Source organism: Anopheles coluzzii, chromosome 2, assembly GCF_943734685.1.
Source record: "Anopheles coluzzii chromosome 2, AcolN3, whole genome shotgun sequence".
In the NCBI taxonomy this organism is placed as follows: Eukaryota; Metazoa; Arthropoda; class Insecta; order Diptera; family Culicidae; genus Anopheles; species Anopheles coluzzii.
The window spans coordinates 95,329,104-95,356,245 of NC_064670.1; the positions used below are offsets into that span (position 1 = coordinate 95,329,104).

The following is a 27,142-nucleotide window of genomic DNA, read 5'->3' on the forward strand; positions in this document are numbered from 1 at the left end:
GGTACAGTGGTGTGCAAAAAAGTATTTTTTTTAATTGTAGAATGTAATTTTAAATATATGTTTTTAAACTATACTCTATCGATTTGTCAACTTTAGCGTATATTGTAAGATGTTTTTGCATATTTATTGGAGTTTTTTTTAAATTATATTCTATTTACTGATACTGATTTAGTATTGCTGTAGTACAGGAATGTCCAACATTTTCTATTACCAGGATCTAACCTAGCTTTGCAAATAATGTTATTGAGTGCGATTATAACGTTAACAATAATTGAATGCACGTTATACAGAAGAATTTTGCCAGAAGAAAATACAAACTGATGATGCTAATTTTTTTCTGCCAAGCCTGTCTTGAGATGAAGCCCCGTATGGACCGTGCGTCCCCATACGTAGCACTGACTATCCTGCTATGGGTAATTAAAAAGTCACTTAAAGCAAAGCCCACTAGTGACACATAGAGGCCTTGACCGACAACAGTTGTCACAAAGGTTGTGACTAGTGTTGGGTTTCATTAATCTTTCGTTGAGATTCGTTCATATGAATCTTCAGAGATGAGTGATTCGAATCTCGAATCGAATCACCAAAGATTCAAACATCTCTAAAGATTAATGAATCACCTAGAATTCATGCATGTCTAAAGATTCATGAATCATGAGAATTCACAAGTCTCGAAAGAGTCAAGAATCTTCAAAGATTCATCAATCTATAAGATTCTTTAACCCATTAAAATTTATAAATCTCCAGATTAATCTTTAGAGATGTATGATTTTCAAAATATTTCGATCCCATGGTACAGTGTAGGCATGAGCAAAACGATTCTTTTCACCGAACGCGAACGAACTAGTACGCTCACCAAAAAGAACCGAACGCGAACGTCGATTCTTTCGTTCTTTGTTTCATGAGGTTTTTATTCACAAAGAACGCTCGTTATCTTTTTTATTTACCCACCATAGACGCATACTGTAGCCAAAGAAGTACTCATTCTGCGGTTGAAACCAATAATTGAAAAACATTAAACACTCGGCTGTCTGGTCAACACAATCCATCGCAAAACCGACCAAAAACTAGCATGTAAAAAAACTAATACGAGCAAAAATGTCTCCTGCATATATTGTACCCCATGCCTTATACACACTCAAGGATTCTATTAAAAAAAATACTTAAATATGGATCAACATGATGAGCGCAATTGAACGGGCTCGATCTATTGAATTGTATAGGTATAATTTCCATACCAACAGAACACAGATCGAACACAAATGAGCCAGTTCGAACGCGTTCGATGAATTCAGTCGTATAGATACGATTTCCACACCAACAGCACACGTATCGAACACTGCTGGACAAATTCGACGGCGTTCGAGGAATTGAGTTGTATGGGTACGATTTCAACACCAACAGGGTACATTTTGATCTCTGACGACCCGTTCGCACGGTGCGAGAAAGAGCGAGAAAGCAATATGATTTTGCACGTTTTGTTACCACATTTATGTGTGCCGTCGAACACTGAACGGAACGTTCGAACGCGTTCGGTGTGGCCAGTTTCTTCCAAAAGTCCTGGTCGTTCTTTTTGTTAAGAACCTCGTTCGTTCGTGCACTTTACCGAACTGTTCGAACGGTGCGATTCTCGTTCATTTTACACATGCCTAGTACAGTGGTTCAGTCGCACGACTTAACAACATGTACATGTGGGGGAGGTTCACGTCTAGCTTTGTCCGCCTCCCCTTAGCAAAGTAAACTGTCTGACTGCGTGGTACTTGCCAAAAAGTCTCGAAAACCTGTATACGCTGGCATGACCACGAAGGTTGTTACACCAAAAAGAAGAAGAATAAGTAGCACAAGCTCTATGAATCTTTGGAGATTTATGAATCCCTTGAGATTCATGAGTTTTAAGAGATTCGTGAATTTTAAGAGTTATGCGAATCTTTCAAGATTCTTGAACCTTTAGATATTCTTGAATCTTTTGCGATTAATGAATCTTTCGAAATTCATTGATTATTTGAGATTTATGAATCTTGCTAGTTGTGGCAACACACTAGAGAAACACGTAAAATAGAGTGAATGTTTTGGACTAGATCAAAAGTCTACTGTTACTATAAGACAGTAGAACCAGCCACAATTAACGCATTAATACACCTAGCCAGATGCTACCGTCGCCTGAGATTCAAAGAAAAAATTGAACACAATAGTGGAACGATTTATATTTGCCATTCTTTTAAGTCGGTTGTTCGATAGATATCTGTCAGTTTCACTAAAAAGTATTAGTCACATTAGTTAATCGTTTAAGCTTGTGAAAATGTGTGCTTCAACATTTCATTTCAACAATATTTTGCAAATCAAGTTTTATTTTTGAAAACACTAGCACGAGACAACCTGTCCGTCACTGTAGCTCCGCACACATCTATAAACCCTCTTCCCTCTCTCTCCGCGTTGATGCAATACAAACGCTCCGCTAAAACGGGAAGCACTGTGTCGCATTCACAAAACACAAATTGTACATGTCAGAAGCTGCAAAATTAAAAAAAAAAACCCAACACAACCAAAACGCAACAAAACGCGCGCTCACACACTTGCGTGTGCGTATCGCTCTCGGTGCGTGTTGCACAAAGGAGCGCTCACTCACCCTTGCGTGCGAGGGGCTATCTCGTTCTCGTCCGCCGAAAGGGGGTTGGGGGGGGGGAGGGGTGTCCGGGTGACACGTGTTGCCGTTGTGTTGGTACGTACTCTTCCCGGAATTCTCCCCACCCCGTTCCAATTATTTCTTACACACACACACACACTGGCACACATACACACACACAAAGACGGCAACGGCAGAAGCAAAACAAGGTGGCTTAGTGCGAAACGCAATACGCTAAGAACATTTGGCACGGAAGGGAACCACACACACACACACACTGTGTGCCCGAGTGTGCTGGTAGTGGTGAAGGGGTATTACAAGAATTAGTTGTGCTGTTGGGAACGAAGGGGTGAAGGGGGAGGGGGGGAAGGAAGCGACGGCAACTAAAGTTTGAAATTAGGTAAAGGGGCATTTTGCATCCGTACCCCGTGCTTTCCCGTTTCCCGCGTATCGCTCCCTTTGTCCATCACTGTAAACCGTCTCCATCGCTTGCTGTGTTTTCGATGTGTGTTTTGGAGAAAAAAAGAACAAACTATCCGTTGCATGAACTGCGTGCGTTTTGTTCCTGCAATAGCAAGGGTTAATATTTTTGCTTTTCGCGCTACCAGGCCCGTGCGCCTTTCTTGCGCAACTGTAATTCTCTTTCTAATCAGCACGCACACACACACAGACACATGAATGTGTCAAATTTAGTGATAAAACTGGGAGCTAGCGGAAAGTGCATCTCGCTTTGACCAACATTTGAAATGCACACTTGCACACTCATGCGCGCACACACACACACATCGTAACAGGCGCCCAATCGAGCGATAACGGAAACGCGAGAAATAAAACAAAATTCAACACCCCCCCCCCCCCCCCTGCTCCTCTCTCACTGCCCTTCTCTTTACAAAAAAGATAAAAAAGACAGTGAAGAATAAGCATCCACAAAAGTGGAAAGAAAACACAAAGAGAAAGAACGAGCAAGCGAATAGAAAACGGGAGCAAAACGCAAAGAATCGGTAAGCGGTCAGGGAAGAAATCATATTTGCAAAAATAAAAACCTTAAAACTTCCTCTCTTCTTTTCGCTTTCGATTACATAGACACACATACAGACACACACACACATTCGCTTAGAACTACAGAGGGGAAGGAGGGAAGAAAAATCGCAAATTTTATTGCAGTTGTGTAAGTCTAGCGCTGGAGGAGCTGCTCCCTGTTTCCGCTCTCTTGGTTACGAACACGCCGCGCACGTTTGTCTCCCATCTAAGCAGGCCGTAACACAAACCCTCATTTAAAAAGAGAGTAAAAGCGAGAAAGAGAGAGTGTGTGTGTGTGAGAGCGAGAGAGGGAGATTGCAAACTTACCGCAGAAGGGTAAGAAGGGGAATGAAGAATGATTTTGCGACCCCCGATTTGATGGCGCCTGCTGCATGCTTCCCCCCGGAACGCTCCCGGATTGTGCTACTCTCATACAAACACACACACACACACACACACACGCAATGGGGTTGATGTTGAAAGGAACAACACTCTCTATCTCACTTTCATTTATTCTTCCCCCTTCACCATCCCCCCACCCAACACCTCTTCTGCACCCCTTGATCATTGCACGGTCTGTGTAGTGGTGGTGGTGGTAAACTAATTGGTCCACTTGCTCAGTGGCGCTCTTTGTTTGTCCGTAGGGGTGAGTTTTTTTTTTGTATTCTTCCCCAACCGGGATGGCGAGACGAAAAGGGGATCAAATTGCTGTGTCTGTGTGTATGTGTGTGTTTGTACAGGGCAAAGAAAGAGACGGGAATAAAGGCGTAGCAGGTCGGTTGAGCGAGAACGTTTCGCAAAGGTGCGAAAGAGAGCAGAATGGAGCGTGTGTACATGTTTCGCTCTCCGAACGCGAAACATACTGACACACATAATCGTGATCTTGGCGTCCCGAAAGATGTATGCTCACAACCCTGCTCCCTGTTCACTGTCACTGTCAATGGTGGGTAAAAGTGTGAATCGAGTGTGTGTGCTTAAAGGGGGAGGGGGGGGAGGTAAAAAGGGTGTTGAGAGTGTGCGGGCGCAGGGCGTGTAGAACCGAAAAGCGAACGTGTTTCTCGCGTCGTGTCGTGGCGAACCCTGTGCAGGCAAACGTTAAGGCGGAGTACGGTTTGAACAGTCACTGGAATAAAGTGGATGTGATTTGGTCGAAATTGTTTTTCAGATTTCGAATCGGAAATTTAAGTTTTTTACTTCTAATTGCCGAAATGATATGGAGCAAGGGATTTTGTTTTTGAATTCTGCCAAAGTCTGTATAAATATGATTCAATTAATCCAGGATCTACAATATACCATGTTTTTACCATATTTGATCCCAAGGGTCTTGAAATAGGAATAAACAAGCCAACGTGATGTGATTTCACTGGGCTTTTATGAAGCCCAAAAGATAAAATAAAAATAGAACAATAGAAGGACTAGATGGTTGAAAAACGTAGCAAACCATCTGTACCGTGAAGAGTGTTCATAGTGAGAAGAGTTTTCTCACTTGTGCTTGCATTTTCATTCTATAGTGAGACGGGTTTCATGAGATGTGAGAAGTTCAGCCATTTCCCAAACTCGATCGAAGTGGGAACGATCGAGGCGGTTGTAAAATTTACTTGAAATGATGGTTTCCCTTACATGTTTTTAGAACATTTTATTTTCTTCATATTATACGTATTACAGGGTTTACCAGGAGTTTTAATAGCTGTGAGGCACTTTATTGACTCTTTCCTGAGTGGAATGAACTTAATGTAATGGGAATTGGCCTCTTTAACACCCTTGGTGGACAAATCCTGTACGAATTTCCAAGGAGCTTGTCCAAAAATGGTGCCATAGAGTCCAATTTCTAACATACAAAGTTCACTTCACATAAGAAAGAGTCAAGGAAGAGTCCCACAACTATGAGAAACCCTGGAAAACCCTGTATTGACAAGTGAAACAAATTAAAACAATCGTTGTTTCTTGTGATGAAGGTTTTTGCTCTATGGTGGATGTCCTACGACAAAACAATAATTCCTAAAAATCGTCAACGAAGATGTGAAGAATAGCACTATTTATACAAGTATGCTTTGTGATTTACTGATTTATTGTGGAGGAGAAATGTGTTCTCTGGAGCGCACCCTCGTCTCCAGTTCGACTCTCGTTATTCCGATCCGAACCTGGCAAAATTGGAAACCTTAAACGGAACCGTTGGAGCAACTCATACTCCCATCATGTCCGATCGAATGCGACTCCGAACAAATCTGACTCGCGGCGAATTCAACCGCGGATGATTTCGTATCCGGATGACTCCGGACGACTCCGCACAACTTCGATCAAATCCAGACGACTTTGGACGATTCCAAACGGCGTCCGATAATTGCTGGTCAGACCTACTTGCGGAGTCGGTTCCAAAATTTTCGGAGTCGGCACGGAGTCAACTCCGGTTTTTTGCCGACTTTTTCCGTCACTAGATTAAAATGATTTTGTCGAATTAATTTAGCTAATTTAATGTGTGAGTTTAACGGTATGCACGGGTTTATATGTCCATCATGGTTTCAAGTCCCGTATGGGTTACACGGATAGAAACAGTCTCACGTACTATTTAGCAAGGTGAAACGTTTCGTATGAACGTTTCTGTAGATAAACAACTCTGAAAATGTTATCATCATCATCATCATGTTATCATCGTGTCCCACCTCTTACCCCAACACAGGTCGGAAGTATCTTTACGATAATATTACTCTGATAGGTATATTGAAATATTTTGTACGAGCAAGTGGTGGCATCGGAAAATCCTCAGCGAAACCCACCAAGTGATACCCATACCCAAGACAACTAACATAGTTTCAACAAGAAAAAACGGGTCATACTTCATCGCATAAAATGGTATTCCCTAGCATCCTTTACGTAGCTCACCAAGAACCAATTAATGGATCTGGCGCACCACTTATCAGGGCATAACTGCGATATGCATATGGCCAGTTCCACTGGCACCATCGGCAGGATCCAGGGTACTACCTTCCGAAGCAGGTGAACCTGCTTGTATCCACCTGGAATTGGCCATTTACAATCATCCATGATTGAAACCTGCTGTGACCTCCCAGACCGTGTGCAGACAGTAAATTCCCCCAAATAGATTCCGAATGTCCTCTTGTACGCGCGCGTGTCTCAAACCTATGATGTCTCTTTCTAATATATTTGTTTTCTAATTTTAATTATAATATATAAAATCAAGAAAAATCACTAAGATCGTGATGACAACTGCAGTTACACATTTAATAATGACATGAGTCATCAACACACTTTTCATATCATACAGTTTGTTCAATATATATGACGCACTTACGTTTGAAGTCCGGAAAGCTTCTCGCATTCTTAATTTCACCGGGTAAACTGGTGTACCGTTGAATCCCTTTGAAAAAACAAAGAATTTCTGGCACTTAGGGAATGAAAGTTAGGTACCCTTGGCTAATTCAGTTAGTCTGTTCTCAACCTTATAAATCTGTTAGTAATATAACCGAGCCATAATTAATATTGTTTGTCATGTTAAATCTTTGCTTTTTTGCTTTTTCCGCTTCTCTTCAACTAAAAAAAATAAAAAAATATTTAAAAAAATATTTATAAATAATGTTTTTGTCATGTTAAATCTTTGCTTTTTCGCTTTTTCCGCTTCTCTTCAAGTAAAAAAATATTTTTTTGTGGAGACCTAAATCGACCACTGTGCTACAATCAAGAAGCGTACAGTGGGTTCACTGTTGGTCATGCTTATTAAATTATTTATTCTGTAATTGTATCAATCGTAACAGGAATTCTGTTATATTTCTTTATACCTACTAGAATCGAATAATTACATGATTATGCATTTTTTTTAAATGTTCTCATTCACCCTCGATCCTCCATCGTAAAACACGTGCAACAAGCGTCCTTAAGAAAATATGATCTTTATTACACCCAGTCTATGTGGTTACCATTTTTTTTGTAGTGATGCATGATCTTAACATGGAGGGGGGAAAAAGCAAACAGAAATAAAAACGAATAATGCACGCGTGGCATCGAGCCCACTGTATAACTGTATAACGAGATGTGTCTGAAGTACGACAAACGACCGTCAGCGACAAGCGCCGCCGCTTCTTACGCCTGCTGCTTGGCAGCATCGATCATGTTGCGCGAGATGATCAACCGCTGGATCTGCGACGTGCCCTCGTAGATCTGGTAAATCTTCGCGTCGCGCATCAGCTTCTCCACCGGGTACTCGCTGTTGAATCCGTTGCCACCGAACACTTGCACCGCATCGGTCGCAATCTTGTTCGCAATGTCCGACGCGTAACACTTCGCGATCGAGGCGTAATAGCTGTTCCTGCGGCCCTGGTCCACCTCCCAGGCCGACTTCATCGTGATGAGCCGGGCCGTCTCCACGCCGATCGCCATATCGGCCAGCATGAACGAAACTGCCTGGTGGGCTGCAATCGGCACACCGAACGCTTTGCGCTCGAGCGAATACTTCAGCGCCTCGTCCAGGCAGCGCTGGGCCAACCCGACGGCACCGGCCGCGACCGGCGGGCGCGTCTTGTCGAACGTACCCATCGCGATCTTGAAGCCCGCCCCTTCGCCCACCAGCACGTTCTCCTTCGGTACGCGCACGTCCTCGAACGTGATGCCGCGCGTGTCGGACGCCCGCTGGCCCATGTTTTGCTCCTTGCGGCCGGGCGTCAGGCCGGGTGTATCGCGCTCTACGATGAACCCGGTGAACGCTTTCGAGGCGGGACACTTCGGGTCGGGATTGGTGCGGGCCAGCACAAAGTACCAGTTGGCGACGCCACCGTTCGTGATCCACATCTTCTGCCCGTTCAGGATGTACTCGTCGCCCTTCTTTTCGGCGCGCGTTCTCACCCCGTTCACGTCCGAGCCGGCGCCCGGCTCGGTGACGCAGTAGGCCGCCACGAGCGGTTCCTCCAGTAGCCGGCCGAGGTACTTCTTCTGCTGCTCCTTGTTGCCGGCAATGATGACGGGTGTTTGCTGTGGAGGGAGTACAGGCGTGCATTAGGTAGGGCAAGTCATTTCCACAATCTTCCATCACAAACACTTACTCCCAGCCCGCTCGCCTCGATGGCGGTCATGATGCCGGTGCAGCCGTACGCAAACTGTTCCGCCACCAAGCAGCTCGTCACGATCGACATTTCAGTTCCACCTGCAAATCGAAGGTAAATGATCAATCCTAAAGCTCCTGCCACGCAAAGCGCAAACGCTCTTCACACACGTACCAATGTCGGCCGGGATGTGACTGTTGGTTAGGCCCAGCTCCCACGCCTTCTTGATGATGGCCCACGGGTACTCGCCGGTCTTGTCGTGGTGGGCCGCCACCGGGATGATCTCCTCGCGCACAAACTTCTTCGTCAGGTCCACGATCTCGCGCTGCTCGTCGGTCAGCGCAAAGCAGGGCCCGGTTGACGAAACGTCCACTGCCGGGGCCGCCTTCGACGACAGCGCACGGCATGCTGGACGTGCGGCCAGTTTCATAAACTGTAAAGTAGCGGTAAAAGGAAAGAGCGTTTAGTAATCTTGATAATACTGCTCGCTCGTCCAACCTGTTTGGTTTTGTGGAGGGAAGAAGAAGGTGTGCAAAAAGCGCCTCCCGCCGCAAAAAAGGTAAACAACAAACAGCGTTTGTTTTGATTTTTTGCATACACGGGCATGGGGGGAAGGAAATAGAAATTGGCACACTCGGCATACTTCGATGGACCGTCGCAGTGAGACGCACATACACAAACACACAGCGCTTTTGCATGGCAGTGGGGCGCATGTGTTCCCTTATCGCCGCCGCCGCCGCCACCGCCGCCAGCATGGCCCACCGAAAGGCCAAGGGAAGCGACGTAGGAAGCGCACCTTGATCACAAGACTTCGGCCAACCAGACCAACGAGAGATAAGACTACCCCCTCACTCGTTTTTTAACCGGTTTCTTTATCAATCCTGGCTTAAGGACAAAATCCCTCAACCAGCTCGTTCGGTCCCATACTGGGATTATGGCCTAATTTCAATGCTTTCACTACCGGTTAACCTCCTCGAAAATTGCTTGCCGGAGTGGCAAAATCGGGAAAGGGTTCGCATGTAACCATCCGGGAGAAGGGAACTTTGGCCCCGTGCGGGGTACGGTTCCGATAAGAAACCCTCACATCACCACATCATCCCCCCTTCAGCACAATGATGACTCGCGATAGTGAGATGAAAGGTGTTGACGGAGCGTGGGGAAGAGGGTATAAGAGGGGGGTGATTCCAAAGTCCACGCGAGCAACATGAATTTCGCCACTATACGCGCTCGCGGTGTTCAAAGGTCGCGCAAAAAGTGCCGTACGCGAAAACTATGCACTCTGTGCTCTTCGTGTATGTGTACGGGGAGGATTAAGAAACGCCCGTTCTGGGCCCTTCCCGATACCTACCTGGGACAGTGCCATTGTTGTGAGTTTGTTGAGTATCTGGTACGACTGTGTACAAGTGCAAAACCACTAGAACGTTCCGATCACTTTGCTTTAATAACTACGGCGGCGCAACACGACTGGTCAACCACCTCGACGGCTCTCGTGTGTGGCGGACTGGATTGTGACAGATGAAGTTTGCTGCTGTGCGTGCGTGTGTGTGTGTGTGTGTGTGTTGTGTACCCTGTTGACGAGCGAGTTCATTCGGTCGGAATGAACATTCGTTGTGATGAGCATGCGCATGAATGACAGAGGTGGTGAAATTAGTTTTCTAACAAATGACGCGCATTAAAGTGACATCTCATCTGTTTGTACATTTGTATCGTTTTTGAAATGAATTTGATTTAATTCTCCCATTTCAATCCACTGCGGAATTCGACGGTGCAAAAAAAAATAGTTACAACCATCAAATTTAATTTGTCCGCGTGTCTTCAAACTGCTCGAATTTACCGATCGAGCCAATGCGACGCAATTCGAGCTGAGATAGTGAAATATTTCGTAACGTTTTGAAGATTGCTCTTTCATGCAACTTCTGACAGTGCCGTCTGCCTGCATACAATTTTGGAGTTTCCGTTGAGCTAGAAAATGGGCACTTTTTTATAAGTTGACACAATGAATTACAGTCCGAACTCACTGGTTGAACTTCGATTCCATGCCAACTACTGAAAAAGTGCTTTTTAGTTGGCACCTTTTTTCCATATGAAAAAATTCTGAAATTTTTTTCAGCAAGCCATGAGATTTTTGTCAATTTTTCAAAAATCGGTTTTCCATACAAATGCATGCTTTTTAAATGAACCCAACCCAACTATCGAGTGTTCCACCAAAAAGCATGCCAACTAAAAAGCGTCCAACTATTGAATTCTGACTATAGTTGCTTATCAACCAATTGCTCTACACTTATCATACCATCCACGAAACTGGATATAGCAGAATATCTTTGTTATGGGATGCTCTATCTTTGAGACTAGTGAATTTGACCCGGTTACAGGGCTACAGAAAATATTTGCCGGTTTATAATATAGGGCTCCCGCGGTACAGTAGCCAACACGCGTGATTTAACAACATGCTCGTCGTGGGTTCAAGTCTAAATGGAAGTTTGCCTTTGCTGCGGTTTTTGCTCTTACCATTTTTATTTTTAGTATTATTATTATTATTATTAACACTGCTGAGAAAAGGGAAGCATGGGTGATGGATCTTGATGTTATGCTTGTCGCAAATTTGACTTTCAAAGCGCATGCTGATGATGTCATTGCTAGTGGAAACCAACTGCTTGGTGTCCTTTTCAGGACAACCAAAGAATTTCGCGTTTCGGTATTCATCAAAGCCATCTACTGCAGCATCGTATGACCGGTGCTAGAATATGCGAGCGTGCTCTGGAGCCCGACAAATGCTACCAACATTGATTAGATTGAAGCAATTCAGCGCAAATTTACTCGCTATGCTCTACGCTTTCCTCCCTGGCGCGACAGTCCCAATCTTCCAACGTATGCTACACGATGCCGTCTTCTAGGCCTTGGCGTAAGGAGACATAACGCACAGTGCCTTTTCATCGGTGGCCTTCTCAACAGTGCCATCGATTCACCGTCTCTGTTGTCTCGCATCAAAATTTTTGCACCGTCTCGCCTGGTTAGGACTAGAAATATTCTGCCCCCTTAGAGATATGGACTAGATACCTTAGCTTCGGGCCGATTTGGTGGTACAGTCGTCAACTCGAACGACTTAAGAACATGCCCGTCATGGGTTCAAGTCCCGAATAGACCGTGCCCCCATACGTAGGACTGACCTCCTATGGTAACAATAAGTCACTGAAAGCCAAGCTCACTTCACTAGTGGGTACAGGCAGGCCTTGACCAAAAGCGGTTGTTGTGCCAAAAAGAAGAAGACCTTAGCTTCGATCCAGTGCTGGTCGGTCAGACCCTATGATTCGTATGTCTGCCGAGTTCAATCTGATGCATTTGACTTTGGGATATCTTGAGCGCAGTTTAAAGATTGACTTCGACTCCTGCCGTGACCTATGTAATGTTACGCTTTACTATTATTATCACTTCTGCAATAATTGTGGTTGAAGTGGAACATCTTTATTTAATTTGTAAATCCTTGTAAAATTTAATGCCTTCTTATTTATTTTTAATTAGGCAACTGTGTCTGTTGAATTAAATAAATAATAACCTAGATGGAGGAAGACACCTTACTGAGGATGTATAAGTTACAGTAATAAAGTTCCACTACAGTAGCAATTGTTACATTAATACTGTAAGTAAGTAATAGTAATTCAGCGGTAAAAAGTACTTATAACCCAGGCTGGACGCAAGTTTTAAAAATGAATGCAAACGTACTTAAAACCTCGCCCCGATTGGGAAATAGAGCACGATAAAGTGAAATTGGTTTCGAATTTAAATGATTTATCATTGTAACATTTGTTTATCGTAATCCGTGGTGTAATCCTGACGATAATTTCTGTCATTTTGCATGCAAGTTTAAAACTTACGTATATACTGGCTTATTAGTACAGTCTCAGTTAAAACACATAAACACATAATACATAAAATATGAAACATCCCGAGTCTCATGAAGAGAAGTTTATCGCAATTATGTATTTTACATACAAATTTAAACTCTCAGTTAAGGTCAACTATTTTACTTTTTACGAAACGTTTTTTATAATGTAAAATCACCAAATTTTTAAGCCCATTTAATTTTTTCGTGCGTCCCAACCCGGGCGAGATGTTCATTCATTTTGCATGCAAGTTTAGCACTTGCGCGCAAGCTGGGTTATAAGCACTTTTACCCCGATTCTGAGTCCAGAGTTTGAATCGTATTCGATTTCTAACAGGGCATGGAAATCGGTTAGACCTGATTCTGAGGTCCCCCCAGTGGCGGATGAAACGTTGGGTAAACTGATCGGCCGCCCCGTGGATGGTTAGTCCCGCACTCCCGTGAGGGACCATGCAGTCACGTGAACACTGAATAAAGGAATTAATTTGATGGAAGCTTCAATAATAAATATATAAACACTTTTCAGGTGTAAAGTAAATCGTTGATATTTAATGCATCTTTTGTACAGTGAAGAGTTTAAGGCTGGGCGTTGAAGTCCGAGTTGGCATCGATCCAGTCCAGGTAGAAGGACACGCGGGCGTACACCGACGGCATACCGATCGAGCAGCCGGCAGCAGATCCGAACGACACAATACCGATCTGGAGGCTTCCACCGTCCTGGACAGTGAGCGGGCCACCCGAGTCACCGTTGCACGACGAGCGACCACCGTCTCCGCTCAGGCACACGTTCTGGGGCTGGATCAGGGCGGTGTTCCAGCGCGCAATACAGTCAGCGTTGGTCATGACCGGGTTGCTGGTGAACATCACGACGGGCGAGGTAGCGCCGGTGTTGGTGGTACGTCCGAATCCGGACACGGTACCGGTGAATCCACCGAACTGGCGGGTATCCGAGCGGCCCGGCAGACGGATCGGCTGGATGCGAGCGGTGAAGGTGATCGGAGAGTTCAGGCGCACGACGGCAATGTCGTTGCGGATGTTGGTCGGATTGTATCCCGGATGGGCACGGATGCCAGCGGAGGTGAAGCCGATGCGCTGCTGGGTGGGCTCGTTCACGTTGCGGTTGTGAGCTCCCATGATGGCGGTACCGCTCGTGGCCAGGGTCGTAGCGCCCGAGATGACGCAGTGAGCAGCGGTCAGGATGTAGTTGTTGGTGAGGACAGAGCCACCGCACAGACCGGTACCGGTCGCGAAGTTGCTCAGCAGAGCGATCTGGTACGGGAACTGGCCGGGCGTAGCCTCCTGGCCATTGGTGATGCGGTGCGACGGCAGCTTCGTGCGGTAGACCTGCAGCTCAGCCGGCAGGCGAGCCCAGTAGTGATCGAACTCCTCGATCGGGCGCACCTGGGACCAATCGATATCGATCCATTCGGCGCTGGCGACAGCGAATAGAGCAACTAGAAGCGCGAACGTTTTCATCCTGATGGTTGTTGTGTACTGACTGGTGGCCCCGGCCGCGTCTTTTATACGCATCTGGAGCGGCTTATCGTGCGCAAGATAATCCGGTCTGCGTAACACACGCACTGGTCTCTTTGATTTGGGTAATTCCGGCACCAGTCATAGCGGCAAATCCATTTCGGTTCATGATAAGTGGCTATCTGTAGTGTGCCAAAAATAATGACGCCAGGATGACTTGAATTTTCACCGTAAACGCGGTATCAATGTTTTATTTTTGAGCGATATTCATCGCATGTTTGATAGAGGAAAGTGGAGTGTAATGTTCTATCGTGATATTGAGTCCGATATGCGTTGTTTGCTAAAGCTGATTTAAACGATTGCACCTCACCATGCTAGAGTGTATCTGATTGAATAAGATAAACAGACACTTTGGCAAATTATACCAATTCTAAAAAAGGCATCATATGCAATATGATACAGATGATGAATAATTCGAGTATTTAGAACAAACTCACGTGACATTTTCGAACCACTTAAAGGGAGTTTTGTAAAAAGCTCTTTAAAATTGACTGTGACAAGGATTTTTGTTGTTATCTTCTTTGTTTTGCTGGGAGATTTCTGATCCTTGGTCGTGTCGTTAATTTGTCTTCTTCTTTTTGGCGTAACGTCCAACGCGGAACGTGAAAAATGAAACCGACATCATCTTCCATCAAAAGAAGAAGATCACACACATGCACACACGACATTATGGCACTTTCAACACGGTTGATCACACACAAATGCTCAATTTCTGATGTATCGTGCACCAATCGAATAGATTACAAATTAAGAACAAATGTCACCTGGGTAGTCTAACCTAAGTAAGATCTAATGTAAATCTTTGGATAAAATCATAGTACTGGATGGTAGTTGGTCAGACACCTAAACACAAAAATAATTGATTTCAATCATATGCATTGTTCATATTGTTCACAATGTGTTAGTTTATTAAGCTATCCTCAATCCTTAGGCAGCAGCAACAAAGTCAGAGTTGGCCTCAATGAAATCCAAGAAGAACGATACGCGAGCGTACACCGACGGCATGCCGATCGCACAGCCAGCAGCAGATCCGAACGACACAACACCGACCTGGAGGCTTCCTCCGTCCTGGACGGCAAGCGGGCCACCCGAGTCACCGTTGCAGGCCGAGCGACCACCCTCACCGCTCATGCACACATTCTGGGGCTCGATCAGGACAGCGTTCCATTGGGCAATACAGTCAGCATTGGTCATGACCGGGTTGCTGGTGAACATCACAACAGACGAGGTAGCCTGGCTAGCGTCCGAGGTGCGTCCGAATCCGGACACGGTACCGGTGAAGCCACCGAACTGGCGGGTGTCCGAGCGGGCCGGCAGACGGGCAGGCTGGATACGATCGGTGAAGGTGATCGGAGAGTTCAGGCGCACGACGGCAATGTCGTTGCGGATGTTCGCCGAAGAGTAGCCAGGGTGAGCACTGATGCCCGCGGACGTGAAAGCAATAATCTGCTGCGACGGTTCCGGAGCGTCACGGTTGTGAGCTCCCATGATGGCGTTACCTCCCAGAGCCACAGTCGAAGTGCCCATGATAACACAATGAGCAGCAGTGAGGACGTAGTTGTTGGTCAGGACGGAGCCACCGCACAGACCGGTACCGATGAGGAAGTTGCTCAGCAGAGCGATCTGGTACGGGAACTGGCCGGGCGTAGCCTCCTGGCCGTTGACGACACGGTGCGACGGTTGAGCATACCGGTAGATCTGCAGCTCCTGCGGCAGACGGGCCCAGTAGTGGTCGAATTCCTCGATCGGGCGCACCTTCGACCAATCGATGTCGGCGTTGGCCGCAGCGAACAGGGCAACTAGAAGCGCGAACGTTTTCATCCTGACAACTCTGAATGAAAGAAACGACACGGAAGCATCGCTTTTATACTCCACCAAGAAGTGCAAGTGTTAGATTAGGTGGTTTATCACAGGAACTTTTGCGAATCATCTTTTTTGTTGGAAGGACTGTTGTTTGGGAAGACTATGACATGCATTACTTGCAGGATTCGTTGTCGTGATAACGCCAAAAAGTGGGAAAGCTCACTTGGAAATACCAAATGAGAGGTTGCAAGAGATTGCAGTTACGTGACACCAGGGCTTAGATAATAATTCAATACTTAGATCTGCTCCTGCTTGTATTTGTAAATTTGTAAGTGTGATCAATTAAATGGAGACATATATGACCGATTAAAACTTCCTGTTAGGAGAAGGAAAAGATGTTCAATAGATCTTCTTCTTCTTCGTTGGCGGTAAAGACTTGCCTTTACCACTTGTGGGTTTGGCTTTCAGTGACTTATGGATTACCTTTCCCATAGCAGGATAGTCAGTCCTACGTATTGGGGTCCATTGGTCGTGGTCCATTGGGGGTTTGAACCCATGACGAGCATGTTGTTAGGTCGTACAAGTTTATGACTATAGCACCAGACCCGCCGGTTCAATAGATCACTATCTACAATTATTGTATTTATTTACATTAACCCATTACATTAGCGAGTGTCATTGGCAAGTGACATTAGCAAGTGTGAAAATATATTACTCATTTTGGATAACCGTTTTACTCGCTTTTGATCATCAGAAAGAATCATTTATGCCAGAATAAATCATTTATCATAATCAAATGCCATATGCCTTCAATTTGTGTAAAAATCTGGTTTATCTTTTTTTTACTCCTTCTATTTCTTCTTCATTTTATTCTTCTTTTGTTCGTTTTCTTCATATCCTGTTTTCGTCACATCTCCTTGTTATTGTTCTGGTACCTCTTCTTTTGCATGCTCCTATTTATTACTCTCCTTCTTCATCATCTTTATCATTATTATCATCATCATCATTATCATCACTATCACATAAACATAATCATATTTTTATTCTTCTTTTTAATTTTCTTACTCACTATCTTCTTCTTGTTTCTCCTCCTTGATTATCGTTACTGTTATTCTTATTATCTCATCTTTTGTATTCATTTTACTCTTCTCCTTTTTCTTTTTGTTCTTCTTATTCACATTTTTCTAATTTTCTTCTAATTAGTTCTGGGTACCGGAACTTAATAAAAATAATTACAGTTAGTCATTCCAATGAGGAGATTTTTCTAGAAGGGAATCGAACCATGCCCATGCCTTTACATGAAACGGATTCTTTAGAAGTTTTGTATGTTATTTAATGAGATCTATAGACTACAGGTTGCTTTTCATTAATAACTGGTTCAAAACATATGTCTGGAATGTCGGGAAAGAAAATTGTATCTGATTTCCTATCTCCATCTCCATATTGTCCTAACCTAACCTGAAATCATTTATCTAAACACCTAAAATGTACGTATTGCATCATGGTTCACCATTATCTTGGCCTGCAATGTGTCATAGAACTCGCAGTTGGTAATTCCAGGTGAACTTTCCCATCCTTTTTTTGCGTTATCAGAAATCGAATCTTGCAAGTAACGCGTGCGATGGTCTTCCCCAGCGAGAGTTTCCTTCCAACAGAAAGGATGATTCGCCAAAGTTCCTGTGATAAACCACCTAATCTAAGCGTTGCAGTTTCTGAGCAAATATAAAAGCGATACTTCCGTGTCGCTTCCTTCATTCATTTCCCTCATTCAGAGTAGTCAGGATGAAAACGTTCGCGCTTCTAGTTGCTCTGTTCGCCGTCGCCAGCGCCGAATGGATCGATATCGATTGGTCCCAGGTGCGCCCGATCGAGGAGTTCGATCACTACTGGGCTCGCCTGCCGGCTGAGCTGCAGGTCTACCGCACGAAGCTGCCGTCGCACCGCATCGTCAACGGTCAAGAGGCTACGCCCGGCCAGTTCCCGTACCAGATCGCTCTGCTGAGCAACTTCCCGACCGGTACCGGTCTGTGCGGTGGCTCCGTCCTGACCAACAACTACATCCTGACTGCTGCCCATTGCGTCATCTCTGGCGCTTCGACTCTGGCTCTGGGAGGTACTGCAATCATTGGAGCTCATAACCGCGATGCAGCGGAACCGTCGCAGCAGCGCATTGCCTTCTCGACCGCTGGCATTCGGGCTCATCCGGGTTACACACTGACCAACATCCGCAACGACATTGCCGTCGTGCGCCTGAACTCTCCGATCACCTTCACCGATCGTATCCAGCCTGCCCGTCTGCCGGCCCGCTCGGACACTCGCCAGTTCGGTGGCTTCACCGGTACCGTGTCCGGATTCGGTCGCACCTCGGACGCTAGCCAAGCTACCTCGTCTGTTGTGATGTTCACGACCAATCCGGTCTTGACCAACGCTGATTGCATTGCCCAATGGAACGCTGTCGTGATCGAGCCCCAGAATGTGTGCCTGAGCGGAGCCGGTGGTCGCTCGTCGTGCAACGGTGACTCGGGTGGCCCGCTTGCCGTCCAGGACGGAGGAAGCCTCCAGATCGGTGTTGTGTCATTCGGATCTGCTGCTGGCTGTGCGATCGGCATGCCGTCGGTGTACGCTCGCGTATCGTTCTTCTTGGATTTCATTGAGGCCAACTCTGACTTTGTTGCTGCTGCCTAAGGATTGAAGATAGCTTAATAAACCAAAGACCTTGTATACTGAATGATGATTGTAATTGTTTTATGATGAAGTATTTTTGTAGGAGAGTCTCACACGTAACACACAGTTGAATGGAAGTTCTGCTTTCAAGATAGCATTTTGTAATAGAACGAAACTACTAATCCATAGCATCTGTTACGTGTATAAATGCCATGCCGATCCAAAACAGTTGCACTACCTCTACAGGTGTATATGTCATTATCATTAGCATTTTGCCAGCTCGATGTTGATGTGGCCTTGTTTTTTGGAGTCTTCTTTGCATACTCTAATGCAGAATTAAGTACTGCTTCATTATCCCGGACCCTGCTATTTGCTACCTTAAATAACCAACTGGTCGGTGTCAGGCGTCATGAGTGATCGAGGAGGTGTCAAGCGTAGTTTGCCAAAAGCTTTGCTACGATGATCCACTGGGCTATAAGGTACGCATATTCCACTCTTAATACCATTTTGTGATCACGAAATGGGCCTTAACCCTTTAACACATCAGGTCGATATAGTAACACATTACTCTTCTTCCATTAGATTACTGTTCGTATTAAGTACGATTGCTCACATTGCTACAATTCGAACAAAGTGCTTTGGAGAAAAATGCATCGTTTTTGACTTTAAAACGCATGTTGATGCGTTCGTATTTCAGTACATTCCAAAACACGTGATCTTCTTAAGCATTGAGAACATGTTGCTAGAGCACCTCGACCAGACAGTTTTGCAGACATTGCCTAGTTTCGTCACACATGTAGACGTTAGAAACTCTCCTGCTTTGAAGTGGATCGATGTTCCAAATGCGACGCTCAATCTAACGGTCTTGTATACCAGCGTGCAGCGGATCGATGTGGTAGCCAACAGTTCGGTGGATTATTTAATGGTTACCAAGTGCAATCTAGAGAAGATTCCCCGTACCATACAAAACGCACAGCGGATGCGAATGTTGGAAATGGGATCGTGCAAAATCGACAGTCTGGATATGGCGAGCTTGTGCGCCAACCGGGAGCTCACCATCCTGATCCTAACGAACAACAAGATACGCTACGTCGTCAATACCGCAACGCAGCATTGCCCGATCTACGATTCTCTTATTTCACTTTCGTTGCAAGCAAACATGCTTAAAACGGTCAACATCGAGCTGTTCAATGTGTTTGTCCAAATGAACAGTTTGTTTCTGCACAGGAATAGAATAAAATCAATAGCGGGACGGTTGGTGAACGATGCCTTGCAGCAGCTGAGGCTTGAAAACAACAAGCTGACCGGGTTGGACATGTGTCACTGGCATGTACCAGCAATTCTGCTGGTTACGTTTATGGACAACCCGATGAAAACCATTCCCGAATGTTTAAATAATTTGCAAAATTTCTCCGCCACAGATGGTCTATAATTAGGTTTAAGACGAAAAATAGTTACGAGAGCCTTAACTGAAACCAAAACTCGTTATTTGGAGACTATGGTTAGATGCTGCTGGAATCGCAGCTCTGTATTTCAATTCAAACCTATTCTGATCGCATTGTTAGTAAAGCTCTAAAATAGATCGTGTGCTGTATTAACCATTTGGTTCACTGCGACGAGGAGTGCGCACGCCACTTAACTATCGCTTATGAACTCATTAGTGAACGCTTCTTTTATTCCTATAAAATACAAGAGTAACAAAACTGTCGAACAGTTATTGCCGAATTGTCGAATGGGGTATCATTTTGAGATCAAGGCCAAAGCGGACCATCATGAGGCGCTGGATACTAAGGTGAGAAGATGATCTCCGGACGCCCCTAGTACACCCGCGCCCTGACACACACACACTCACATGACGGCTCGTGATGTTTTAGAATGCTCTTCCTTCTCGGCACTGCTAACCGTATGGGCTCGATGCGGCTCCAGTGCTCCAAACAGTATTGCTATCTGTACGATCTTACCACGAGCGAAGATACGTTCACGTATCAGTACATTCCGCAAAACGTCGAAGTGCTGTGCATCGAGAATACGGTGATGGAGCACATTGATCACGCGATACTGGAGGGTGTGCCAAGCACTATCCAGGAGGTGATCGTAACCAACTCGTTCGCACTGAGGTGGATCAGTGTTCCGCGGGCCGTAAAAAGTATGATGATAACTTCTACCAATCTAAGAAGGATGGATATCGAAGCGAACAGTTCGTTGAGCTATTTGGCTGTATCGGTGTGTGATCTGGTGAAGGTACCGGACTCTATCAAACATGCCCGCGGCCTAGGATGGCTGTACATAACATCGTGCAAGCTGCAGGGCCTGAATATGGCGAGTTTGTGCGATAACGTGCGGCTGGGCGTTCTCAGCTTGATGAGGAACAAGATCCGCTACGTGGTGAACACGTCCACGAGGCATTGCGGCGTATACGATGCGCTTGCCAGTGTAACGCTGTCGGAAAACCTGCTCACCACAGTCAGCATGGAGCTGTTCAATGTGCTAGTTCGGATGGATGGTTTGTATCTGCAGAACAACCGAATAAGAACGCTTGCTGGACAGTTGATACACGGCGCACTGGCCGAGCTACGGATGGACGGAAACAAACTATCGAGTGTAGATCTGTGCGGATGGACCGTACCATCGCTGGCCAGCCTTATGTTAGACCGCAACAATCTAACGGCCGTGCCACTGTGTGTCAATAATTTCACAAACACCTCCCTTCTTACCATGCGCTCTAATCGATTGTCCAACTTTACCATCGAGAGTGTTGCCGGTATGAGCAGTTTGCGTAAGTTAGATTTATCGTGCAACACGCTAAAGACGGTTATGTTGAGCACGGCCCATTTTCCGGCCGATCTAGAAATGCTGAACATTGATTACAACAATCTAGAAGCACTGGATCTGTCCTTTGTACCGGTACGTTCGTTGGAGGTGCACGTTTCTTATAATCTAATTTCCAGCTTCGATGCCTGCGGTGCGTCACGCAACGTTTCCCAGCTGTTAATGTACGATAATTTGATTGTCTGTGCGTGGCACACGTCCTCGGTGCGGGAGCGTGATCGGTGCAATAAGACGGACGGATCTGTTCGTCGTTTGCATAACGAGCACCACCGTGAGGTCTGCTATGGTTAGGCGTTATCTTATCCACCGTTCGAAGGATAATAAATAGGCTATGAGCCTATTTCAGACCGCTACCTTTTCAGCTTTCAAAACCGGGGAGACTTTACCAGTAGTTGCGATCACGTCTGGCGAATATGACAAACGATCATAATCTTAAACAGCAAGATTGATGAAACAAAAATATAGAGAAATATCACAATAACGCGTGGCTTAAGCCTTCTGCAAGTCAGCGATCGTCCAAGCACGTGGTATTAACAAGGATATGTACAATTTCAGTATATCCCTAGATAAGTAATGTCGACGGGGGCAGTCCCGTGGTACAGTCGTCAACTCTAACGACTCAATAACATGCCTGTCATGGGTTCAAGCCCAGAATGAACCGTCCCCCCGTAGCAAGGATTGACTATCCGGCTACGTGGTAATGAAATAAGTCTCGAAAGCCTGTATAGGCCGGCATGTCCGCGTGGGACGTTAAGCCAAATAGAAGAAGAAGAAGTGTAATGTCGACGATGTTTCCTATGTCGACCAGCAATCTCATACATTTAACTGATCCTCATCATTGTCATAGAAACTGTTTCCTATGCGAGAAGATTGGTTCTTGATGGCTCGATCATTGAACATGTTTTATTTGAAGACTTTTAAGTTACAAAAAGGCATCCTGTTTATCTCAGTGAGGTTAGAGATAGTCACAACAGATCACAAAAGACGTTGTAGGTATTGTAGAACATAGCCTCGTGACTCACCGGCCGGTATACGACATTGAAATGTTCCTTGTGTGGTGAATGTTCCTTGTGTGAAGTATAAAGGTGACTCAGTTCGAGCTTTTGGACTTTGGTAGCTTGCAAATTGTGTGAGCTAGACTTGTAATGTTGCTTGACGTAAACACCTCAACGAAAAGTTGCGGTATGCTATTATTTTTCAGAGGAAACTAGCTTCAAAAAGTGAATACAAAGCAGCTCAATACGTTTGATGATCGCGATGAATTTTGAGTATTGATATCCACTAGGCGCACTATGCATTCGCGAATCTAGATCAATACTGCTAGAATGTAGTCTTCTTACTGATTCGACGGACGTGTCGTCCTGTTGGCTAGCATACTGTCCGTGGCATACTGTTCGAAAGCCGATGATCTGCATCACTCAATGACGAACCCAATCTATTCTATGCATCTGGTGGCTGCATTCGGCTCCAATACTATTGAACGACACAACTAAATACGAGAAATATCTAAACAACTTCTTCGACCTTCTTACTGATATTTGTCTATGATTTTAGAAATATTTGTTATGTATGAAATTGACTGAATTTATATTGGATCTATAATTCCAACCGGTAGTAATATTTCGATCACACGCTTGAGTTATTTTTGAGCTTTAGTAGATTGTTCACATTGATTTTGCTTTTAACGTTATCGGTGCGAAGCTGTACAATAAATCGCATCAAATTATTCAGACATGAATATTTATTATTTGATTAGAATTTAAATGGCTAGTGGAAAACTTCAAAAGAACGATAGCGCGCAGATCGCAAATGATTGCAATGAGCTGGTTATACCTGGCAGCACATAGTTGCTTCTGTTTTATTGGCTACGTAACTATACCAGCGAAACTTGTCAACCATTGATTAAAGGTAATCATCATACGTATTATCACATAGTTATCTTTATCTACGCATTCGTTTTAAATGAATATAATACGTGAAACATTTCCAATTGATTGCCGTTTATTGTTAGCTTGTTTTTAATAAAAAAAAAGCTATGGTTCTCTATAAAAAGAATACCAAGCAATGCTGCCAGTGAGTGTTCGTGGTAGTTTGGTTGTAAATTCAGCTCGTTAAATGTGTATCAAATGCCGGTGGGTTATATGGTGCGTATGTTAAAGCCTTCAAAATATGTTTGAAAAAAAAAAAAAATAACCCCTAAACGTATTGACATGCATGTGGTTTGCGTTAGGCTGGTGGTTGTTTTCAACGCTGCAAACCGTATCGCTACACTTCGTCTCCAGTGTCGTAGCGCTTCCTGTGCTGTCTATGACTTCTGCTCGATAGAGGATAAGTTCACCTTTAGCTATATTCCCGAAACTACCCGCAGGGTCTACATGTACCGCAGTTGCATCGAACGCATGGATCTCCCGCTACTAAAGGATCTGCCTAGTTTTGTGAAATCTTTATACATACAGCGTGCTACCCCTTTAAAATGGATCAGTGTCCCGCAAACGCTCAAGGCTCTTTCGATAGAGCTGACAAGGCTGCGTAGAATCGAGTTTGAAGCAAATAGTACACTAAAGCATCTAATGATCGCATACTGTCAATTATCTACCCTTCCCGACGCTATACAACATGCGCCAATGTTACTACACCTTCAAATAACATCGTGCAACATACAACAGCTTGATATGGCAAGTTTGTGTGAAAACGCGCTCCTAAGTACAGTCATTCTTACGCGAAACAAGTTGCGCTACATTGCGAACACGTCGACCAAACAGTGTGCCCTCTACGATTCACTATCGGCCCTTGTGTTGACAGGAAACCGGCTGAAATCGATCAACATGGAGCTGTTCAATGTGTTCGTTCGGCTAGACTCTGTGTTTTTGCAGAGCAACAGAATCACCTCGCTTGCTGGCCGGTTTGTTCACAACGCAATAGCGGAGCTTCGGATGGACATCAACAGGCTAGCGTGGGTAGACCTCTGCCAGTGGAGCGTGCCTGCACTGGTTTGGCTTTCGTTCGACGAAAATGTTTTGGCGGAGGTTCCAAAGTGTATGAACAATTTGAAGAATATTACGAGGTTGGTTCTGAGCTCCAATGTACTATCTAACTTTACAATCGAAAGCGTAGCCGGGATGGAACATCTAGTAAGCTTAAGCTTATCGTACAACCAGTTACTCTCAGTCACGTTGAACAGTGAACGATTTCCGCGTCGTCTAGAGTTTATAAATTTGTACCATAACAATCTTACATCGCTTGATCTGTCCTTCATACCGGTACGATCGCTAAAGATCGATGCTTCCCGTAATTTTATTGCGAGCTTTGATGTACACGGCACGTCTGCAAACGTTTCCCGATTGGCTATGGAGCACAACCCAATCGACTGTTCGTGGGATATCGACACGAAACGAGAGCAGATGCAATGTAAGATTCAGACAGGATGAAGTAGTAGTAATAGTATCCAGCTCAGAAGCTTCAAGTTATCCTACTTTGTGTATTGTGATGCAGTCGTATCCATAGCATAGAAATTGGCAGAGTAATAAATCATGGAGTCTCAGATGTTGGGTTTCAATTGCAGAATCTTCTGATATTTGGTGTCTTTATCTCCCTTAGTATCAAGTATCTTCGAAAGCCCCAAAGCACCGTTCTCGCAGACCATGCATAAAGGACTGTTTGTCTACACTGGTAGCAGGCTCAAACAACTTCCCTATCAGCTCAGCACGACCGATTATCGATGTTCCCAAATCTTGTGCTGCATCATGGTGCGATACACCTGCCATAAAATGCTTCCAAGCGGCCGGTGCGTCAGTAAACCCCGTATCGGATTGCCCCAGGTTCGCTTATAAGCGGCTAATCAGTTAATTGCTTGAGCGTAATGCTACCATCCGTCCAGCGCTATTGTGGCTAACCAATTCATTACCTGAAGGCCCGCTACCGGTAACGCAATCAAAGGGAATTCCCGTGTTATTATTTTTGCGTTCCTTGGGTTATTTTGGAGATATGCCGGCTTCGTTCTTAGCCTGTTTGGCTTTCCGAAGGATGTGTGTTTAGCTTTGCGTTTTAATCGCCTGCTTTTTGTTTTGCTGCTTTCTTATCTATACGCCCTCTGTCTTGTAAGATACGATGATGCAAGTAGCGAAGAGTTTGACAAATAATGTACGTACGATACATATAAACATAATGTGGGCTGGTAAACAATGGTTAAGCAAAAATGGCCATTTCTTTCATGATATGTGCACCAACTGATAATGCTACTAAAGGATTTATGACGTCACTTGCGGGCATTTTAATCATTCGCTCGCTTTCGTCTGTTGAAGGTGTATTTTTCAAGGCACTTTAGGTATGAATGAAATGCAACTTTCTGGTGACGAAACAATTGATAAACCGTCACGCATGACTTGATGCATCGTACACCTGCTCCAGATCTAACGTCGGTTTCGCCCACTGGAAACTCCGCCACTGATTAAGCTTTATCATAGATCTATTGGATTTAGTTGTTCTATATAAGAAGTTCAACCCAAGCTGCAGCTTCATTCAGTTGCAAGATGAAGACGTCCGTACTGCTCGTTGCCTGCCTGGCTGCCGTTGCCAGCGCCGAATGGATCGAGATCGATTGGTCCAGGGTGCGTCCGATTGAAGACTTCGATCACTACTGGGAGCGTCTGCCGCAGGAGCTGCAGATCTATCGCCATGTACGTCCGTCGCACCGCGTCACCAATGGGCAGGAAGCGACGCCCGGCCAGTTCCCGTACCAGATCGCACTGGTGAGCGAGTTCGTTATTACGAGCGGTCTGTGCGGTGGCTCCGTCCTGACCAATAACTTCATCCTGACCGCTGCTCACTGTGTCGTTGGAACGGCCGGCATCCTTGCGTCCGGTGGTACGGCAATCATTGGCGCTCACAATCGCAACACTGCGGAAGCGTCGCAGCAGCGAATCCGCTTCTCCGGTCCCGGTGTGATCCCTCATCCGTTCTATGCCTCCAGCAATCTGCGTAACGACATCGCGCTGGTTCGGCTGGATGCTCCGATCGTGTTTAATGATCGTGTGCAGCCCGTCCGTTTACCGGCTCGCTCGGATACCCGCCAGTTCGGTGGTTTCCTGGGAACCGTTTCTGGATTCGGACGCACGTCAGACGCTAGCACGGCTACCTCGGATGTTGTGATGTTCACGACCAACCCAGTGATGACCAATGCTGACTGTATTGCCCAATGGAACAGTGCGCTGATCGAGCCCCAGCAAGTGTGCCTGAGCGGTGAGGGTGGTCGCTCGGCCTGCAACGGTGACTCCGGTGGCCCGCTGGCTGTGCAGGACGGTGGCAGTCTCCAGATCGGTGTTGTGTCGTTCGGATCGGCTGGAGGTTGCTCGATCGGTATGCCGTCGGTGTACGCTCGCGTGTCGTTCTTCCTGGACTGGATCGTTGCCAACTCTGACTTTGTTGCGGCTGCCTAAGTCTGTACGTGATCTGCGATATTGGTGATATAGGATTAGGATTTTAATAAAATCTAATTAACAAAACAAACAAGTATTTGTTTCATTGAAAAACAATTATGAAAAACTGCTGCTGAGGTGCTTTTGGAAAACTGCACCAATAGCACTTGTGTCCTCAAAAAGTATTTGGTGTACAAAAATGATTGATTTCCATTGATCATTAATGAAGTGAATGTTTTATTTTGAAATTGTCCATTGAAGATCTCTTTATTAACAGGCTGTTTTATTCTTTTTTGAGGAGCTGGCTGATTGATGCTTATTTTTATCG

General features: G+C 45.2%; 6 protein-coding genes across 6 annotated transcripts; 3 read left to right on the top strand and 3 right to left on the bottom strand.

Moving 5' to 3' along the window:
* Window positions 1-7,526: 7,526 nt before the first annotated feature.
* On the bottom strand, window positions 7,527-10,209 carry LOC120950231 (probable medium-chain specific acyl-CoA dehydrogenase, mitochondrial). The gene is made up of 4 exons (XM_040368097.2): window positions 10,040-10,209; window positions 8,866-9,124; window positions 8,692-8,792; window positions 7,527-8,620 (listed from the first exon to the last, which is right to left on the bottom strand). Exons 1-4 carry the CDS (start codon window positions 10,052-10,054, stop codon window positions 7,736-7,738), a joined length of 1,260 nt encoding a protein of 419 aa, XP_040224031.2. The 5' UTR covers window positions 10,055-10,209; the 3' UTR covers window positions 7,527-7,735.
* A 2,881-nt stretch (window positions 10,210-13,090) lies between these two features.
* LOC120952509 (brachyurin-like) lies at window positions 13,091-14,072 on the bottom strand. Its single transcript, XM_040371872.2, has one exon. It carries the CDS (start codon window positions 14,045-14,047, stop codon window positions 13,148-13,150), a length of 900 nt encoding a protein of 299 aa, XP_040227806.1. The 5' UTR covers window positions 14,048-14,072; the 3' UTR covers window positions 13,091-13,147.
* A 906-nt stretch (window positions 14,073-14,978) lies between these two features.
* LOC120949929 (brachyurin-like) lies at window positions 14,979-15,991 on the bottom strand. The gene has a single exon (XM_040367572.2). It carries the CDS (start codon window positions 15,923-15,925, stop codon window positions 15,032-15,034), a length of 894 nt encoding a protein of 297 aa, XP_040223506.1. The 5' UTR covers window positions 15,926-15,991; the 3' UTR covers window positions 14,979-15,031.
* A 1,685-nt stretch (window positions 15,992-17,676) lies between these two features.
* On the top strand, window positions 17,677-18,635 carry LOC125906794 (brachyurin-like). The gene has a single exon (XM_049607242.1). It carries the CDS (start codon window positions 17,690-17,692, stop codon window positions 18,590-18,592), a length of 903 nt encoding a protein of 300 aa, XP_049463199.1. The 5' UTR covers window positions 17,677-17,689; the 3' UTR covers window positions 18,593-18,635.
* Window positions 18,636-20,296: 1,661 nt separating this feature from the next.
* On the top strand, window positions 20,297-21,691 carry LOC120951381 (leucine-rich repeat transmembrane neuronal protein 2-like). The gene is made up of 2 exons (XM_040370063.2): window positions 20,297-20,363; window positions 20,446-21,691. The coding sequence occupies exons 1-2, from the start codon at window positions 20,344-20,346 to the stop codon at window positions 21,689-21,691; spliced, it is 1,266 nt and encodes a 421-aa protein (XP_040225997.2). The 5' UTR covers window positions 20,297-20,343.
* Window positions 21,692-25,900: 4,209 nt separating this feature from the next.
* On the top strand, window positions 25,901-26,899 carry LOC125906792 (brachyurin-like). The gene has a single exon (XM_049607240.1). It carries the CDS (start codon window positions 25,930-25,932, stop codon window positions 26,833-26,835), a length of 906 nt encoding a protein of 301 aa, XP_049463197.1. The 5' UTR covers window positions 25,901-25,929; the 3' UTR covers window positions 26,836-26,899.
* The last annotated feature ends 243 nt before the right edge of the window (window positions 26,900-27,142 follow it).

Coding starts and splice junctions, on each gene's coding strand:
- LOC125906794 (XM_049607242.1), top strand. CDS start 17,690: ATGAAAACGTTCGCGCTTCTAGTTGCTCTGTTCGCCGTCGCCAGCGCC.
- LOC120951381 (XM_040370063.2), top strand. CDS start 20,344: ATGAGGCGCTGGATACTAAG. Junction 20,364..20,445: donor ATGAGGCGCTGGATACTAAG/GTGAGAAGATGA, acceptor GTGATGTTTTAG/AATGCTCTTCCTTCTCGGCA.
- LOC120950231 (XM_040368097.2), bottom strand. Junction 8,793..8,865: donor TCACATCCCGGCCGACATTG/GTACGTGTGTGA, acceptor TTCGATTTGCAG/GTGGAACTGAAATGTCGATC. Junction 8,621..8,691: donor TCGAGGCGAGCGGGCTGGGA/GTAAGTGTTTGT, acceptor CTCCCTCCACAG/CAAACACCCGTCATCATTGC.
- LOC120952509 (XM_040371872.2), bottom strand. CDS start 14,047: ATGAAAACGTTCGCGCTTCTAGTTGCTCTATTCGCTGTCGCCAGCGCC.
- LOC120949929 (XM_040367572.2), bottom strand. CDS start 15,925: ATGAAAACGTTCGCGCTTCTAGTTGCCCTGTTCGCTGCGGCCAACGCC.
- LOC125906792 (XM_049607240.1), top strand. CDS start 25,930: ATGAAGACGTCCGTACTGCTCGTTGCCTGCCTGGCTGCCGTTGCCAGC.